This window comes from Gastrolobium bilobum, unplaced genomic scaffold (genome assembly GCF_033153095.1).
Source record: "Gastrolobium bilobum isolate Gb01-03AN ecotype WA unplaced genomic scaffold, APGP_CSIRO_Gbil_v1 utg18749, whole genome shotgun sequence".
NCBI classification, from domain to species: domain Eukaryota; kingdom Viridiplantae; phylum Streptophyta; class Magnoliopsida; order Fabales; family Fabaceae; genus Gastrolobium; species Gastrolobium bilobum.
In genome coordinates, this window is record NW_026895204.1 from 4,998 (window position 1) to 25,115 (window position 20,118).

Consider the following 20,118-nt stretch of genomic DNA (forward strand, 5'->3'; position numbering starts at 1 on the left):
AGGCGATGCCTCAATTAGAGGCAGTAGACATCCAGCCCCGTAGGAGCGCTAGGATTACTCGTCCACCTGATTGGTATGGATTTGTGATTGAGAATCAGCAAACCGTTGAGGATGACGAGCCTACTTCCTACACTGAGGCGGTCAAGGATGCTGTCTCCTCAGAATGGCAGACAGCTATGGAATCCGAAATAGATTCAATGCATCAGAACAAGGTATGGACCTTGGTTCCACTACCTGAAGGAATAGTTCCTATTGGGTGTAAGTGGGTCTTCAAGAGGAAGACTGATGCTGATGGCAACATTCAGACCTATAAAGCTAGGTTGGTTGCGAAGGGTTACCGTCAAAGGCAAGGAATTGACTTTGAGGAAACCTTCTCACCTGTTGCCATGATCAAGTCTATTAGGATTATGCTAGCTATAGCTACATATCACGACTATGAGATTTGGCAGATGGATGTCAAAACCGCTTTCTTGAATGGTTTCTTGAAGGAGGAAGTGTACATGACACAACCCGAGGGTTTTGAGTCCAAAGGCCAGGAGCATATGGTATGCAAACTTCAGAAATCGATATATGGGCTAAAGCAAGCTTCCAGAAGTTGGAATCTTCGTTTTGATGAAGTTGTAAAAAGTTATGGCTTTATCAAGAATGAGGATGAACCATGTGTTTACAAGAAGGTTAGTGGGAGCACTGTTGTTTTCCTTGTGCTTTATGTAGATGACATATTGCTCATCGGAAATGACATTCCCATGTTGCAGTCCACGAAGATTTGGTTGTCAGAAAACTTCACCATGAAGGATATGTGAGAAGCGGCCTATATACTGGGTATAAAGATCTATAGAGATAGGTCTAAGAGGTTGCTTGGATTATCCTAATCCACATACATAGATAAGATGCTAAAGAGGTTTAGCATGGAGGGGTCGAAAAAGGGTTTTCTTCCCGTCAGTCATGGTGTTCACCTTTCTAAAGCGATGTGTCCAAAGACACCGGCTGAAAGGGAACGCATGGAGAGGATTCCATATGCATTATCAATTGGATCCATCATGTATGCCATGCTGTGTACGAGACCAGATGTCTCTTATGCTTTGAGCATAACGAGCCGATACCAGGCTGATCCTGGAGAGGATCAGTGGAAGGCCGTGAAGACAATCCTGAAGTACTTAAGAAGAACTAAGGATTTGTTTCTGGTTTATGGTGGAAGTGATGAGCTAAAAGTGAAGGGGTTCATTGATGCCAGTTTCCAGAGTGACAGAGATGACTGTAAATCCCAGTCAGGATTTGTCTACACCTTAAATGGTGAAACAATCTGTTGGAAGAGTTCCAAACAAGAGACCACAGCCGACTCTACTACCGAAGCAGAATACATTGCAGCTTCAGAAGCTGCTAAGGAGGCAGTCTGGATCAAGAAGTTCATCACAGAACTTGGAGTGGTTCCTAGCATAGTTGATCCAATACTCATGTATTGTGACAACACTGGCGCGATAGCCCAGGGCAAGGAACCCCGGTCTTACCAAAGGTCCAAACATGTGCTCCAGAAGTATCACCTCATCCGAGAAATTATTGAAAGGCTGAAGATAAAGATGGATTACGTTCCCACAGATGACAATTTGGCCGATTCTCTGACGAAGGGTCTCTCAATAAGACTAGTACGACATCTTCTACTTGTATGGAGATACAAGGTAGGGACCTCATGGTATGCAGGTATGGTGATACCTTAGCTGATGTCGTAGGTGGATCTGTTCAGGAACAGATAGCACTGAACTGACCCGCAGAGAGACTCCACAAGGATTTCACTAAGTATCATTGGATTTGTTTAGTGTCTCATCGTTTGGTAGTGCGGATCGTCCTAGACTTAAGGATGTCATCGAACACTATGTCCTAGGGTTATACTTTGACTGTACAACTCTATCCGCCTGAAACATGGGGAGAACAGTGTACTCTTGGGTATAACTTGAATACATGAGTCTAGATGGACATGCCGAGAGGACTCATAGTCCCCTATAAAGGATTAGTCGTTCACAAGACCGGTGGAACTTGGATGACTTCTAATTGACTCGGGAATCTATGCATAGTAAGTGATCATGAGGAGTCATGATCAATCTTAGAGTCAATAGAAAAAGATTTCTAGTTATGTGAAAAGCTATATTTAGTCAACAAGATAGATGATACTATTTCCTTGCTCTCGACTAAATGTGAATGACGATATGAGGGATGATTCCGACACGGTATCCAAATTAGAAAGGTAGATCACTTGGTCAACTCAGTTAGTTCTGGGGCCGCAGAGCATTGCTAGTGTCTTATGTGGTCATTAAATAAATTGGGCCTGTTAAAAGAGTTTAATTGGTCCAAGTTCATTTATGTCAGTGACTAATTGGGCCTAATGGGTCACACACAAAGGTTATTCCTTGTTGCAAGCGGGTTTGGGCCAATAATAAGTTATTGGGTTTTATCAAGACTATGACTTGAATTGGGTTGGAATTGGATTCCAAGCCCAATCAAACACATGCGCCACATTTGGCCCTTTAGAGCAAAATTGTTTCTTGCTAATGGGATCAAATGTTTAGTTAGGCCCAGCAGGGTCTTTGGGCCATGGATCCTAGAAAGTCAAAAGTTGATTTGACCAAAATAAGTTTTGGACAAATTCGAAATTTGAATTTTTAAATTTTGAATTTTGAAATTCGAATTCAAATTACGAAATTCGAAATTTAAATTTTGAATTTTGAAATTTTGAATTTCAAATTTGAATTCAAAATTTGAATTACGAACTAGGATAACAATGAAGTTTAAATTTTGAATTTAAAGTTTGAAAAGTTTAAAATTTGAATTTGAAATTTGAACTCATGAGATTGGGTTGTTGATTGATATCTAATGGAGATTGGATATAGATTTTCTGAACAGTTTTGTTTGAATTTAGAATTTAAACAATACTGTTGGAGCTACAAAATGGAGAAGATCATGGTGATGAATTTCGAAATTTTGAAGATGCTTCTTCTAGAATCTAATTCAAAATTTCAACACTTGAATTTCATATTTTCAGCTCTTGGAATTTTTTGAAATTTTGGAGCCTCTGGAGAGATGTTGATTTCAAATTTTAGCAAAATTGGTGGAAGAGATATTCTCTCAAACTACTCAATCTTTCAATATCTTTGAAGATTTGTTTTTAAATTTAATATTCTGATTTTTTTAATTAAGAATCTTTAAAGATCACTTGTGAAGATATAAGAAAAAAACATCTTTTCAAAGTCTACAAGAGACTGAAAAATTCGCCCCTCTCTACATGAAAAGCTCCTCTGTGTTTTTTTGAAAACAGATCATCACCTACTCTTCTCCATTTTTCGCCCCACACCTAATCTCAAGACAACAATCACAGTCTTGAGAAAATTAATCAAACACTTGTAAATCCTCTAGCCTTCATTTGCCTAGCAAGCAATTAAGGGCAAAGGAGGATCAAGGAGAAGAGTTCTCTGCTGCGACATTGGAGATAGCTGTGTGGACTATCATTAGAGGGCATCATCCTTTTGAAGCCTACAAGAGATCGGAATAAGGTAATTCTAAATCCTCTCGTGTTTCAATGAGCGTTTTCTTTCTAAATCACATGAGGGCATAGATTGTCTATGCATTCCGCTTTCAGAATTTTTTTTATTTTTCCCTCATGTAGGCATATCATTGTGCGACAATGATGGTGCTAAAGTTTCGAACTTTCAACAATCACAATAGTTGAATTAAAATACTATAAAACTTTTCCTTTTTTATTAACAACATTTTCATTTTAAAAACAATTTCGTATTTAACAAGATTCAAAAACTGTAATCATAACTCATACCCAATGGCAGAATATTAAAATATAATGTTTACATATCTTACAACACTTATTTATTGTTGCTAAGTGGTTCCCATAAAAATAACAAAGTCAAATTCACAATTTCATAATTCCCAACACTAAGTATCGTTTGGTTTTTCCTATGGGGATCATCTAATTAGCCATAATTTTTCATCTTTTAATATGTTAAACTAGACTTTATAAGCTTTCTAACAAGGTATCATAAGCCTAATTTGGAGTTGTATAACTCAAGTTACGTCCATAGTAAGTTAATAACTCAAAACTATTTGCAGTTGAATCAAGGCTCACTGTATTTCAAAATGTGAGAGTTACACTATCCAATTTATTTTAAAATTTTAATACAAGAAACTAGACACCTATGGTTTTAATTTGGTATATGATATGCCTTGTTTGGATAAGAAACAAAGGAGATATTGAATTTCAAAGTGGATGGGCAGTAGTTGTCATTCAGCCTACGTTTTTGGGCAGTTTGCATACATCCAAAATTTGGGGATGATTTACTACCCAGAACTGTCCCATATTTTAGGACAAGGTAGGGAACATCCTAAGCTTCAGTTTAGTATCTCTCACGCCCCAATTGGCCAAGAATTGAGTGATATATGAATTTTCAAATTTGGAGGTAAAACTCCTAGGTTTTCTAGAAAATTGGGCAGCAACTTTTTATATTCTTGACACGAGCTGTCGAACTCGCGCAAATTAAAAATTAATTCTTTAGGGTTCAGAAAATTTTGTAGTAAAGTGCAAACCCTAAGTCGTCTCTCAAGGAAATTGTTTGGGTAAAAATCGCTTACGATGACAGAAAATAAAAGGGGGGTTTTGGATTTTGATTCAATAATTAAAAAGGCAGAATGTAAAATTGTATGTAAAATTCGTAATTAAAAATAACCAACCTAAGGTTTGGGTTCCATGGACGTCTTTCCTCGGATAAGAAGATATCAGAATCGTGATTGATTTGTCAATCGGATCAGAATCCTTATTTCCAATTGACAACCCTCTCTAAGCGATCGTTTAGCATTTGATCAAAGACGATGCTTCTACTCATACAATCGCAGAGTATCAGCCCGCTTGATTTAAGGTCATAGGGTCAATCAACCTAATCATCAAATCTAATGATTAATCCCTTTCCATAATCGCAATCGCGAACCTCAGATTGAATATTCACGATCGCACGATATCAATCTGAGTTGGGAAGGGAAACAAAACTGATTTGAAATAAACGCAGATCCTCAAGACCAATCCATGAAATCCATTACCCTTAGGTTGATTAAAAGGTTCTTAGCCTCGCATGGCTAAGGTAAACATAATTGAAATGAAAAGAAGAAGAAGAAGAAAAAAGATGAAGAACGCAATTGAATAAAAACTCAGAGAGAACTTCTCTGTTGTAAAAACTGACTCCCAAGGGTTTCCTAGAGTCCCCTTTAAATAGCCGTCACGCAGGACGGCTAGGGTTTCATTGCTTCAGCCCAAACATAAAATAAAAAACCGAATAAAATAAAATGAAACAATAAAACTTGGCTTTGGGCCACTTAAGTAATTGGGTTTTAATTTAAATTACAAGCCCAATAGTCAAACAAAACTTCAGCAAAACGCGTCCAACTTGGTGTCCGAAATCGACCAGCTTCTAGTCCGAATTGGGCTTAGAGCTCTGCATAAGAATTGTAGCTCTCTGTGTTATCTGAAAAACCCAACAAGAACAGAGTCAATCCGACAACTATGGACCGAGATATGGCCAAAATACAGAAGTAACGTAAAGCTGAAAAATTCTGACGAAAATAAATTAAACCCAATTAAAAACTAAAAACCTAAATTAACTCTAACAATCATTATTTTATTCAAATAAATCCTAAAAATACTAATCAAGAGTAACAAATAAGTGTAACAAAATATGTGTTATCAATTCTCAACTAATGTCATTTCTTTTACCTTGTACCTAAAAAACATAGAATGACATCCAAAGACCTAAAAAACCTTGATGCACTTACATCCAACAACAATTATCAATTTAAAATCCTTTCTTAGTCCACAAGCTATCAATAGGCCTAAACCCTTCCATCACATTCATAATTACATGTCCAAATTTCTCCAAGGTAGTATCCATAGAGTTACAATAATTATCCAACTACCAAATACATAGGTGACATAAACTTTACAATAATTACATAAATTACCAAAATACAAATGACCAATAATCCATAACCATTTGACTTAGACAAAGTAATATATGAACAATACCCTAACTATGGCATACGTCAAATCATGCAACATCATAATGTTGATGCACTAAGTCCAATATACATCAAAATACACCAAAACCAAAATATGCATCATGGCATCCAAAACATCCAAGGTCCATAACCCTACTCGAGCTTCTTGCCCTAGGATCCTCCAGCATGCTCGGTGGTACCTACAATGTGGTCCCCCAAACATGGGATGAGATTACAAATCTTAGTAAATCAAGGGTCTTGGAGGATCACTCCACCTAATGGTTCACTCAATATGCATAAACAGTGTTATGTTCTTAAGACAGAGATGTCCAGCTTAGTAGGCTGGTATGTCGATCTTGGATCTAGTGCCCTCTCCAAGGTATCTATGAATGAGATACCTTTGAGTCAAGCAGATCACTGTGCACAGAATACTATAACAACGTTAGCCAATGAGATGTGTGTGTGTGCATAGTGACAGTATAACAGTAAGAGAGAGAGCGTAACGTACCTTTAAGGTTTACCTTGTATTTATAGAGGTTACCTGTGGGTAGTCTGGATGGGCCTTTGGTACCTCTAATGAGGGCCTAGGCCTGTTTGCTATGCCATCGTATTAGGATTAGTATCCTTGATGGATATATATCCTTTGTTAATATCAATCCGTATCTTAGATTGCTTCTGGTTGGGCTTACCACTTAATGGACCCATTTTATGGGTCCATAACAAACAGTAATATAAGCATAGTACAACATACATCAATCACAATCCATGGGCACATCCAAGAACATCTGTTGCGATAACGATAAATATACCAGTCGTACAAGTAATAGAGTAATGAGTAGAGTTATCGTTCCCACGAGGATTAAATGCACTAATCACTATTCTCACTATTCCCTTTAATTTGGATAGATCAATTTATTTGGAAGAGTAATTTTTACTAATAGAAAAATAAAGACAATTGCAATTAAAAGTAATCTCAGCAAAGAATGTAAAAAACTAAAAACTAGATTTGAGAATGTAAAGACAAGACTGTAGCTGGGGTTTTACTTTACCTCCGATCCTCCTTAGTTGAATTAATTCAATTTATTAATATCTTTCCTTAATTAATTCGATCAATTCATCATTTAAAATTTAATTGGTTAAATCCTAATTCTTAGAGCTTTAACCCTTTGATCCAATTGGAACCCTAATGCCTTAGAAATTCCTTTTAGATTAAGCCTTAAATATGATAAATTACTGAGTTCGTAATTTTTACAAGCCTATATCTAGATCAGGTAACAATTGGTGTTCTATCCATGTCAAGATTAAAATTACAATATATCTATTTTGAATCCTAATTCTTTTTATTCCTATATGAGTGATCAATTCATAAAAGAATTTTGATATTAAATTTGAGATAGAACACAAACAACTAGAGACAATTGATTAATAAAACAAATTAAAACCCAACATAAGGATTCACGTCGAATCCATATCCCTAACTATAAAAGAAACTTAGTCAGATATAGCTGATTTAAACAAAACAAAGAAATAAAAAGAAGAAGAAGTCATGAAGGAAAAAAAGAAGAAATTTTCTATATTGCTCAATTTAGGTAGTTCCATTCTAGTTACCCAAATTTTCAATGAAGGTCTCTTTTCAGATACGATTTGATCGTCACTAACCAAGTCAAGTGCTCCGCCACTCCCAGGCTACTGGCGCGTGTGCGGGACAAGTGCTACAATGCTTCCATGCGCATCAACCACAACAACCTTCTCCTTAACAAATTGTTCTCCTTCTTCCATCTTAGGAGCATCTATTTACTTGCCCACCTGCGTCCTCTTTCTTCCACAAAAGTAGAGTGCCCCTAACGAGCAAACTAAGAGGTGAGTTGGAGACTTATAAACCTTTCCACCTCTCTTTACTTGTCCAATGTGGGACTTCTACCCACACATCCTTTCATCTTCTCCTTTCCTCTTCTTCTTCAATTACTTCTTATTCATAATCCATGGAATTTTAGACACAAATTCTAACAATTGTTGCCTCTTGCGAGGAGATTTCTTCCACAACCGAAGTATGTTGTTCTCTTTTTACTTCATTGCCTCAAAGTATGGCACAGTTAATGTAATTTCAATTGTTAATAATTATATGGTTATGTGTGCTATGTTATAGGTTTTATTGTATCTCGTACATCAATATATATTTTTTGTTTTGTTATTGATTTATTATGGACAGGCAGATGTGGTAGTTTGATATATAGCTGAGACCGACATTAAATAGGAAATAACCTTGCTTTGGGATTTGCAAGTTGTATGGCATGGTGCTTTCTCTGGGAACAAGGGTGGGTGATCTTAATTTTGTTAGTTCTTGTGTGTTGGTTGTTCCACAAAAAGTTTTCCTTCAACTTCCACCCGTTCTTTAATCCTTTCAAGCTTAAATCCATCATTTTTTTTTTATCAATTCTTATACATGTACACACACATGGCTATTGTAAGAATTCATGTGTTTTTATTCTTTCAAAAAGGGCATGAATATTATGTAAACTTCTTCATATGCTGTGATGACTTTCTGTTTGCTACATGTTCATTTACTCTATTCTTTTAAATATACTTTTGCAAAGCTGTTATTGTGTCATCTATAAACTTGTTAATTGTTAAGCTTGTGGAGAATAATTCACGATTTCAGAGCAATTCTCCTTTGGATGATTGGTAAGAGGGGAAAAAAATTGACCGGAAAAATAGGATAGGGAAAAATACATATCCATGTTTAGTAGAAGGAAGAGTTAAAAGGGGTCTAGACAAAAAAAATTCGTCTAATTTTTTTACACATGGACCATCCTCTGGATTTTGCCATCGATGGAGTGTAAAAAAAAATTTCCTTCACAGTAGTAAACTTTTACATATAACATCAGTAAAATTCATCTAGTTTTTTTGAAAAAATTTTGATCTACCAAATATTTTTTTTTTAATTTATCGGACAAAAAATTCTTCGCATCATATTCCAAGCAAATTTTTTTTTCTGATAACATTTTTTTTCTCCTGTGCCAAACATAGTGTGGTCAATTGTTCAGCTTGAAATGTGAAGCACAAACATTTTTTATCAAACACGATGCGACCTTTCATAATGTATTTGAGCGAATCAAATTATTTTGCCGTGTTTGTGTGTCAGGGTCATGCTTGTGTATGTGTCAGTCTCCTAAGTCAGGAACATAAAGGTGAGCTGGTAGATAATTGAACAACTTGAAAAGGACTTGTTGAGCATTGTGCATTCATCATCTAATCACCCATAATTTTCTAACTTGTGTATGCATTTGCAATTAAACTCTTTCAACTGGTTATATTAGATTCTATGTATATTTTGAGATTTCATAGAATCTAGTCTATTGAAAATCTTGCAACAACTGTTGCAATCACTTTTTAATTATGTATTTTCGAAAATACATAATTATAATATTAAAGTTATTTTTTTAATTATGTATTTTCAAAAATATATAATTAAAAAATTATTGCTGGTTTTCTTTTAATTATGTGCTTAAGGGAATACATAATTAAAAAATAATTGGAAGAACCTAAAATTAAACATGTATTCTTATAGACAATTGTTGGTTAAGCCAAGATTACTTTGTAAAAATACAAAGAGATGATACATTTGAGAAAAAGACACATCCAAATAAAAAAAAAAAAAAAAAGAAAGAACGAGAAAAAGACTAAAAATATCCATCAAATTAAGGGAGGCATATACAAGATTTGTTGCTGAGGCTGAGACTTGAGCTATGATTCAAAGGAGCAGCAATATTATGATGTCAAGCTTCCCAACCCCTAAGGACAGTAGCCCTTGCAACACGGTTAACTGCAAGTGTGAAGGCTCCCATACGAAGATCACAATGATGAGTTTTGCACATGTCCTTTACATCTTTGAAACCTTTGGTCATGTATGTCTTTAGCTCATTGTTCACCTTCTCTTCATCCCACATGAATCCTTGGATGTTCTGTGTATTAAAATATCATCATTTAATGTTATAATGGTTACATGAAGTGGATTAACTGAATTTCAAACCTTTTACTTCCACATTTAGTAGAACTAGAGTAATATTGTATCCATGTGAAATCATACAGTTAGTTATTCATGAAAAATAGTTACCTGCACCCATTCAAAGTAGCTAACTGTAACTCCTCCTGAATTTGCAAAAATATCTGGCAGGATAACAACCCCTTTCTTTTTCAGAATCTGCAAAATTGGGTGGTTGTTAGGAACACTAAATTTCTTCTTATTTTATTTTTTTTTCCGTTGGTATCTTTTAGTTTGATAAAGGGAAGAAAAAGAGTGAATATAAGCTTAACCTCATCAGCCTCCGGGACAGTTGGGTGATTGGCTGCTTCAACGATAAATTTGGCTTTAATCTCATTTGCATTATCCCTTCAACCATAGCAAAATTTGGGAAAAATAAAGGTTTAGACTTATGTTTATCATAGGGAGCATATCTTTAGTATTCCTATGATAGTATACTTAAAGGAGTGGGTAGAATAAATGCAATTAGATAAATTAATTTTTCTGTCTTTAGTAAGTGATGTACTTAGTCTTCAGTGCACTAATGAAAGAACTGAAAATATTTTCTTCTTCAGGATGCTTGACGGGTGCATGCAATAGATCTATGCAATAATCAATTGGCTATAGCAGCTTTGTCATGGTAAAGAACCAATTCAACCCAAAAGCTTAAGCTAATAGATGATGCTACATTAATAATTTTATATATCTCAACACGTCCCTTCACACGAGAGTTCACTGGGCTTGAAGGGTGGACAATGCACAGGCCCACCTACTTATGCTAAGAAATTCTACAAGAGAAAGTGGGGGACGGTGAGGATCGAACCCGGGACACGAGGCTGTGATACCATGTAAAGAACCAATTCAACCCAAAAGCTTAAGCTAATGGGTGAGGCTACATTAATGATTTTATATATCTCAACAATCAGAAAGGTACTGAAGTAATAAAGAAAAAAATGTATAGTATAGTTTAATGTTTGCTTTCAGGTAAGGTGTGATGATAATAAAATGGTCTGTGTAGTTAATTAAACACATAAGAGTCATTAAAAGCACCTATTGATGACTCCCCCAAGAGCTGCTGGTATAAGAACATCACAGTCTTCAACTAATATTGACTTGGGGTCAATTGGGTCACCACCATGAAACCCTTTTACTCCTTGGTGCTCTTTGGAATGTATGAGTAGGCTTGGAATGTCAAGACCATTGCTATTCTTTATAGCTCCTGTTATGTCACTCACAGCAACAATTTTTCCACCTTTTTCACTTATTAATTGAGCAGCCCAAGACCCCACATTTCCAAAGCCCTGAAGAGATAAACAACATGATAACATGATTTTATTTCAAAAAGTTAATGAGAATACTAATTCCATGAACTGATGAAGTGTTTATTTTTTTGGGTGAATTTTTACCCTTTACCAACTTTTTCCTTTAATCATTGCATCTTCACTAATCATTATTGTGAACATTATCTAGAACTAGATAATAACATATAATGAATGCTATTTAGACTAGCTAAGAGATCAATTGGATTAATATAGAAAAACAATTACCTGTATGATAAATCGTTGTCCGGATACACTCTTCCCATGCTCATTAAGCAAAGCCTCTGTTGCAAAGAGGACTCCTCTTCCTGTAGCTGCATCTCTACCTAGAGATCCACCAAGATCCTTGTTTGAAAATGAAAAATTAGAAATGGGAATTGGTTTATTAAAATGACAAACTCAAACAACTTTATTTTACTTACTATAGGTTTCCCAGTCACTACTGCAGGAGAGTAACCATGAAATTTGGAATACTCATCTAGTATCCATGCCATAGTCTGCATTCAAAACCAATTAGTGAGATAGTGAGTTTAGTTAATATTTAAGTCTAATATAAAAGGGCTTAATATTTCTGCAGCTGCCCTACAGCAGCAAGGATCCGCGTCCGGATCCTAGGATACGGCAACGGATCCTGAGTGTTTTTCAGGATCCGTTGCCGTATCCTAGGATTCGGACGCGGATCCTTGCTTGCTGTAGGTACAGCAGCTGCAGAAATTATTTTGCCAATATAAAAATACCATAATATAATAATTTCTTGGACACTCACAAGCATAATCTTTTAACAAATGCAGTAAAGTCACAAAACTTAATCTTTGTACTGACCTGTGGTCCTGTTCCCATATCAGGTGCTGGAACATCTATTTGAATTCCAATCAGATCGTGAATTTTTTGGGTGAAAACTCTAGTGAGTCTTTCTACCTCAGACACACTTAACTTTGAGGGGTCACACCCTATTCCTCCTTTAGCACCACCATATGGTATATTTGCTACTGCAGTCTTCCATGTCATTAGTTGTGCTAAAGCATTCACTTCATTTGTTTCGACCTACTCAAACCAATACATCACTGAGTGAGAACTGAGAATCAAAATTACACAGAATAATTCCCAGAAAAGCAGATATATAATCATGAAAGCAATAAACATAATCTTGAAAAAGAAATTACTCGAATCATACTAACAGTTTTTGGGCCAATTCCATTTTATCTATCAAGTGGCTGCTTTTGTTACATTATGTGCCTTTAATATTTCAGGCCAAGTTGTACCAATAATATAAGGGGAAGAAAACAAAACATTATTGTTGAGAAAAATCTAATAGCTACTTTGTGTTTTCAATTTAGAGGAGTTGGTTTATAAATTCTATTATTTTATAGGATTGAAGCCAAGAGTCTTATTGTTGGAAATTTGAGTGTGAGTAATGAAAAGTCCTATATCTAGTGTGAGTAATGAAAAGTCCTGTATCTAGATGGAATGGGCTAAACATGGTACATATAATTGAAAGAACCCATAAATCCGATGCCTTAAGGTTCTAGGTTGAAGTGTGGTGTCGGAATTTCTTGTTGCGGCCATTGCTGAACACTCATAGGATTCAAGTGTGAACAATTTACAAATTTATACATCTGCCACACCAAAAGCCCTTTTTTGGGTTTGAAACATGACAATTTATACTGGCCCACCACACCAACAGCCCTTTTTTAGGGTTTGAAAGATGAAAATTAAAAAAAAAAAAAATTAATTAGACTCTAGACCCCCTTGGATCATGTAGCTCTGATATGTAAAGAACAAATTCAACTCAGAAGATTAAGATATTAGGGGAAAAAATTTTTATTATTGAAAGTCAGACTATAAGTAACCTCAGGATGGTATCTGATCCCTCCTTTCATAGGGCCTCTGGCATTATCATGTTGAACTCTGAATCCAACAAAAGTTGCCAAGGTGCCATCATCTTTAGGGATGGTACACTCAACCTGCATTTTCAATGAACAATATTTAGAACTGGAGTTGTTGATGAACGATGTGACACAAATCATGTTGAACTCTGAATCCAACACAAGTTGCCGAGGTGCCATTGTCTTTAGGGAAGGGTTATATGCCAAAACAAAGACAAAGTAAGCACAAGATAGTTTTACAGTTTTCACTTGCCTTGATTTCCCTGAATGGAATCAGCAAACTTTGCTCAAGCTTGGAATCTAATCCCAGAAGCCTAGATGCCAACTTAAAGTTCCTAGTGGTGGCTGCTAGTGCATTCATTATTCCCCTTAGGCAACCCAAGGACTAACACAAAAATCAGTCTTCGAGAAAGAGATACAGAAATGCAGAAAATAGATCTTGTTCAAGTATTGCTGTTATTAAGAGTATATATAACTATCATGGAGAAGAAAAGTAAAAGACAGGTTCATCTGTCTTTTAGTTGTGCCAGCAAAGGTGATACACATAAGTAACAGGTGGAGTCAATGTCAACAATATTTTAGTAAAAGTTTGGTAGACATAGGATAGACACCATGTATAAGGTACAGAAATGTGAAACACCATGTGGATCAAAGTCAAAAAATAGTTTAGACTTGAGAAATAGTTTGAAGAAAGGAAGAAATAAAGACGTCCTCCAATTTACATAGGCTAAATATAATTTGGAGTTTGCATTTGTAAATTTAACATGACACAACAAATTTTCCTACACACAAAATATTTTGTGGGCCCACACTTTTTGAAGAAAAAAGAAAAAAAAGAAATTACGGCACGCAAAACGAATTTCTATAACATTACAGAATCACTCTTCCTACAACATAACTCTTATGAAACCATATAATTTTCCAGATATTGCTGCATTTAGTTGCATTTGCAAGGCATGGTTTTTTGTGTCCCTTCAATCTAAGTGTAAATTAATCAACCAGTTGCCTCTTAAGATTTTTATGATGATTAGTCTTGAATTCAATTCTGTCTAATGCATTTCCTGGTTCAATTAATGCAAGTTATGTGTCTATCAGGAACAGCAATTGTGCATTTAGACAATACATTTTCTGTGGCATATTTTGAGCATTACTTCTTGCCAAAGAATATTTTGTTGAACGTGCCCTGCCCAACCTATAGTTGGTGAAATTGAAGAGGCTGTCGCGGGCGCTAATATACTTTGAAAGGTTTCGATTTTGAATTGCGATGAAAGACTCTCAAATACCATTCTAACGTATATAGTAGTTAAAAATAGTTATGACATATTTTTTTTTGGTGAGCAAACAGTTATGACATTTTATATTGTAAGGATCTTGTAAATTTTGTTTTTTTACAATTTTTTTAACTGCAGACAATTCAATTTGCTCTAAATCTAATAACTTTGAAACTGTTTCGGGGAATAATATAAAAAGCAAATTAAAATGAAAATTAGTCTGAGCAACACTAGGTAGTACAGAAGGGAACATGCTTGGAACATTGACCAAAATGTCACTGTTCACCAACTTTTTTACCTAACTGCCACGCGAACAGTGTTATTTTCCAATCTGCCACGGGGAAGTTCGCTATCCGGTGTAGGGAACTTGGTTTGCTGACGTGTCACGTTTCTAGTGGACACCAAGTTCGCTACACGGGGTAGCGAACTTCACACTTTTTTTTTTTTTTGAACTTGGTACTTGTTATCCACTAGAAATGTGACACGTCAGCAAACCGAGTTCGCTACACCGGTTAACGAACTTGCCCCCGTGGCAGATTGAGAAATAACACTGTTCGCGTGGCATTTAAGTAAAAAAGTTAGTGAAGAATGACATTTTGATCGGTGTTCCAACATGCTTAGCCTTCGTGCCAGTTTATTTTATTCATACATTCTCTTTTATTTTTTATAACGAAGAAAAAAATCAATGCTTTTTTTATAAAGTTAAAAATTAAAAGTTTTAAGGACAAACTTTTTTAGATATGTATCACATTTTTAGAATTCTCACATTTATTTTTCAATTATATCATTATTTTAAATTTTTATTTATAAATTTTATTATTTACCCTAATAAAAAAGTATTTCATTTCTCTCTCTTCAAAGCTGTAAAATTTTTTTATGTAATTATTAGACAAGTTTTTTTTTTTTTTTTGGGGTACATTATTAGACAAGTTTTAACTTCAACTTTTAAGCTCTTATTTTAAACTTTAATTTGAAAGTAACTTCTAACTAAAAAAACATTGATAGCTTCATCTAAAAGTTAATACTTAAAAAAAAAAAAAAAAGTTAAAACTTATAAGGAAGTCATGGGGTAAGGTTGATCTTGATTGGCAAAAGAAAGACACATCATTATCTACTGAAAAAAACACGCATTAATCAAATCAAAGTCAGAGGCTAAGCTTACCTATGTCAGTCATATGTGGCAACCCGAAATCGTGAGGACCCTTGATGCAATTAAATAATGGTAATAAAAACAAGGGATTAATAAATCTGTTGTAGGAATAGTGATCTCTCATGTTAGTGAGAGCTCGATTTTTGTATTAATACTTTCTTTCATTTTTTTTTATTTAAACTAGTGGGCTCACTTGTTTGTGTGTAGGAGAAAAGCTGCTCTCATGTTATATGAGAAAATGTAACCCCTAAAAACAAATGTGTTATCATCTTCAATACGTGTCTTTCCATGAAAATTATACATTCAATGACTAATTTTGATTTTCTAGACTGGCGGAATACACGTCAGTTTCATATTCTTGGATATCCATTTATAAAAAAAAAAAAAATTGTCTATAATAAAATAAGCACAGAGTCCATATCAGAATGGGCAAAAGTTTGGATTACTTTTTTAATATTAAAATAAAAAATTTATTTTTTCTGCAATGCGGATAAATTATCTGCATTGAGTGCAAAATAATGTTGTTTTGGAACAAAATTTAAGGTATTTTTATAATTATAATTATTTCAAAGTTATTATAATTTTTTAATCTTTCAACTCACGATATCATTTTAAGAATGAATGTAGATAATTTATCTGCGGTCACTGTAGAAAACATTAAGTCCTAAAATAAAATGTTTTAATAATTGCCCATGCTGTAAACAAACTGACTTTCGAACATAGATAAACTTTTGAATTGATCAGTTTAGGAAATTTCTTCAAGGACTAATCTTAAACACGTTTTGGATTTAAAATGTGAAAAATGAAAATGTCGTGCTAAAGTTAAATTTGAGTTGGACTTCTAATTATTATTATTATTTTTTTGATAACGACTTCTAATTATTTAATTGAGGAAACTTTATTACAATGTCAAAGATAATCTCATTGAAAGATAAAGGAATATGAACAAATAAACTTCATGCATGTTTCACACACACACCCAAACACAGATTGTAAGGAAGGAGTGAGATAGAAAAAAAGGAGAGAAAGACAGATCGGTATATTTGATTGTATTTTGTTATTTTTTTCTTAAAATTATTTTGCAGAATAGTCAATAAGATGAGTATTTTTTTGTATTTTATTATTTTAAAAGTTAAAAAATAGAAATAGTTTAAATATATTCTTTAAATTTAATTCTAAAAACTAAAAAAATTATACTTTTAAGAATTAATTTAACAAAACAAGAATTATGAAGCAAGTTTTATTCTGAAAATTAAAAAACTGTTTTTAAAAACAGTATTGAATGATGGCCCTTGAATTGCCACAACTATTTTCCATTCATTTTATAGTTTCGGCATATGTACTTCACGTTTACATGGGCAGTGTACCCAATTCCAAATGCAACTAAAAGCTGTAACAAAAAACCCAATTTTATTTTTTTAGGGATAAAACATAAAATGATAAAACCCAATTGTGGGCAAAAAAATTTATTTATTGCAATTTAATTAAATAATTACGCAAATATCATAGTTTGAAAAATATTTACGTATCTATTGCACATTGTGACGCCCCACTGGGGCGTCTCTCGTGAGGGGAAGAAGCCCAAATGGGACGTCTCTCTGGGGTGGTGACACGTGTCACTTGTTTTTAAAAAAAAAATTTAATTTAATCATAAAACTTCTAAAGGCCATAACTTTTAACTCGAGTATCCAAATTAGGTAATTCTTTTTTTGATTCCACATAACTTTTTGAGATCTACGCAATGACATCTCATTTGATATATTTTATTTCTCACCAACATAATTTAAATTTAAATCAGGTAATCCTTCTTACTTAGATATTTAGAATATTTATTTAATTATTTCCTTTATTAATACAAATTTTTCAAATTGATTTTTGAGTTTAAATCACAAATCAAATCTTTATTTTGTTTTCCTTATTAATAATAATTGTTACTTTTAATTTAAATCACAAACCAAATTTTTTTATAATAAAAATAATAATAAAAATTTAATTTAAATCACACATCAAATCTTGATTTATTTCTTGTATTAAATCACAAACGCAGAACTCAGAGGCTTCTGAGTTTAAAAATGTGACACGAGTCAACACTTGTCAAAACTTAACCCATCACCAATCACGTCTAAATTGGGTTTCAATCAAGAGGAAATCACGCCTAATTTAGGTAATTTTATTTTTGAAAAACATTCATAAGCCATCATTAATTTCAGACCACGAATAATAACGCAGAAGCTTATAGCATTAATCATTAATTTTAAAAATAATATCCTTCTTCCTTAGAAATTTAGAATATTTATTTAATTATTTTCTTTATTTCTACAGATTTTTCAAATTGATTTTTTAGTTTAAATCACAAATCAAATCTTTATTTTATTTTCCTTATTAATAATAAATTTTTTTATTTTGAATTTAAATCACAAACCAAAATTTTGTTATAATAAAGAAAATTATTATAAAAAAAATTTAAATCACAGATCAAAATTTTTATTTATTTTTTTATATTAAATCACAAATCCAGAACTCAGAGGCTTCTGGATTTAACCGATCTTATAATATCATTCTTGCAAATTAAAATTGTATTTGTGAGAAATAAAATATGTCAAATGAGATGTCATTGCGTAGATCTCAAAAAGTTATGTTGAATCAAAAAAAGAATTACCTGATTTAGATACTCGAGTCAAAAGTTATAGTCTTTAGAAAATTTATGATTAAATTAATTTTTTTTTTGGAAAAACAAGTGACACGTGTCACCACCTCATGAGAGACGCCACATTTGGGCGTCTTCCTCTCATGAGAGACGCCCCAGTGGGGCGTCACATGTGACGCCCAAAAGGGACGTCACAGTGAGCAATAGATGAATAAATATTTACCAAACTGTGATATTTACGTAATTATTTAATTAAATTGCAATAAATAAAATCCCCCCCAATTGTGATTGTAATACAATGGGACTCCAATATGCGATTCAATCCATTACAAAGTCAGTGAAGAGTTTGGGCTGTCTGAACATCCTCTTGGGTCGTGACCTATTGGTGACATTGGTCCAATCCAGATCCAGTGATTGTTTTGTAACACAAATCATCACCGTTGTCATGCTTAATGAATAATAATGGCTGACAAAATGGCAAATCTTTGTTTTCATTCAGCACATAGAACTTGTCACAAAAGACAAAAGCAGTTATAAAATCAGCATGACCATGGATAGTGCCACTTTGATCATTGTTCCATGAATTTAATTCTCAATGTCCTTATTATATTAATAAATAATTAAATAATACAAGTATGTGGGATTTGTGTATTATCCATCTTGCAATAAAATCCAAGAAGATGTTGTGCTTTTGATCGACTCATTTGCCAAGTGCCGCTAAGCAGTTATCAGAATTATTCTATTACAAAAAGGAACTGTCAAATCCTAATCTGTAAGATTTATGTTTGGAGTATTAAATCGTTTTTCGTTTTGTAGGACAAGTATTCTATACTTTTATTCTATAATTGCAAGAACAAATAATAGTATAATGCCAAATGATCAACACGATTTAAAGCTATATAATCAAAGTGATGAAACTCGGTTATGAGTTAAAATTTACAGTTTGCAGAGGATACCACTTAAGAATAAAAAGAATGAAGCTTTGGCATGAATATGCACTATTAGGAAACTAAATGGTCTAGGTCGGCCTATAGGGGCCTACGACTTAGTCTATATCAGCCAAGCTTGATTGATTACTGTTCAGTCCTAGAAAGACCGTATTGTTATACCGTATGGTATGCGCTCAGAGATATCGTAGAAGTAGGTATGTGCTTGGCCTATAGCCAATATCTCAATCACTGCGCTCAAGCAATAAGCTTATAGCCAAAACGTGAGTGTGTGCGCAGTGTTGGCAGTAATAGTAAATATGTTGAAAAGTGTATACCTGGGGTCTTTAGCCTTTTATTTATAAGGGTTACCTCTCGGGTTTGTGTAGGACTCCCAGTCATAGTAGGATTCAGCTTCCTTTCTGTTGAGATAAGAATTCTATCCTGAGTATCTTTATTGTTTGATGTTGTTAGGATAAGAGTAGACTTATCCTTTGATAGATTCTTAGGTGGGTAGTTAAGATATGGATAATATTCCATAACAGTTGTCCCCCAGCTTGGTATTCCGAAGGTCGGAATGTCGGGGTGTCGAGGTATTATGCCAGCTTCGATATTATCGAGTTCACGCATTAGTTGTTTCGGATTAATTGCGTCGAAGTCTGGGTCATGTGTTTGACATTCAGTATGTCGGCAAGATGTGATCTCGGTTTTGAGGAACTTCTTTCCTCTTTGCCGGGATATTGATTTTGTTGTTTCTGGCCGTGCTGCGAGTTTCGGCTGCGACATCCTGGTCGAGCTCTGATTTGATCTTATCGCATTGGCCTGACCTTTCGCTTCTAGCCTGTGATGACGGTTA

The 20,118-nt window shown here is 34.2% G+C and overlaps 1 protein-coding gene across 1 annotated transcript; it reads right to left on the reverse strand.

Annotated features, from left to right (window-relative positions):
* Positions 1-9,818: 9,818 nt before the first annotated feature.
* On the reverse strand, positions 9,819-13,629 carry LOC133299568 (glutamate dehydrogenase 1-like). The gene is made up of 9 exons (XM_061499037.1): positions 13,522-13,629; positions 13,233-13,346; positions 12,205-12,426; positions 11,805-11,879; positions 11,611-11,727; positions 11,114-11,364; positions 10,357-10,432; positions 10,157-10,243; positions 9,819-10,004 (listed from the first exon to the last, which is right to left on the reverse strand). The coding sequence occupies exons 1-9, from the start codon at positions 13,627-13,629 to the stop codon at positions 9,819-9,821; spliced, it is 1,236 nt and encodes a 411-aa protein (XP_061355021.1).
* Between the last annotated feature and the right edge of the window lie 6,489 nt (positions 13,630-20,118).

What these genes read in the sequence shown, in the direction of transcription:
- LOC133299568 (XM_061499037.1), bottom strand. Translation starts at nt 13,629, where the DNA reads ATGAATGCACTAGCAGCCACCACTAGGAACTTTAAGTTGGCATCTAGG. An exon ending in ATATGGGAACAGGACCACAG is followed by an intron (nt 11,880 to 12,204) that starts GTCAGTACAAAG and finishes TTTTGAATGCAG; the next exon opens with ACTATGGCATGGATACTAGA. An exon ending in GCTACTTTGAATGGGTGCAG is followed by an intron (nt 10,005 to 10,156) that starts GTAACTATTTTT and finishes TTTAATACACAG; the next exon opens with AACATCCAAGGATTCATGTG.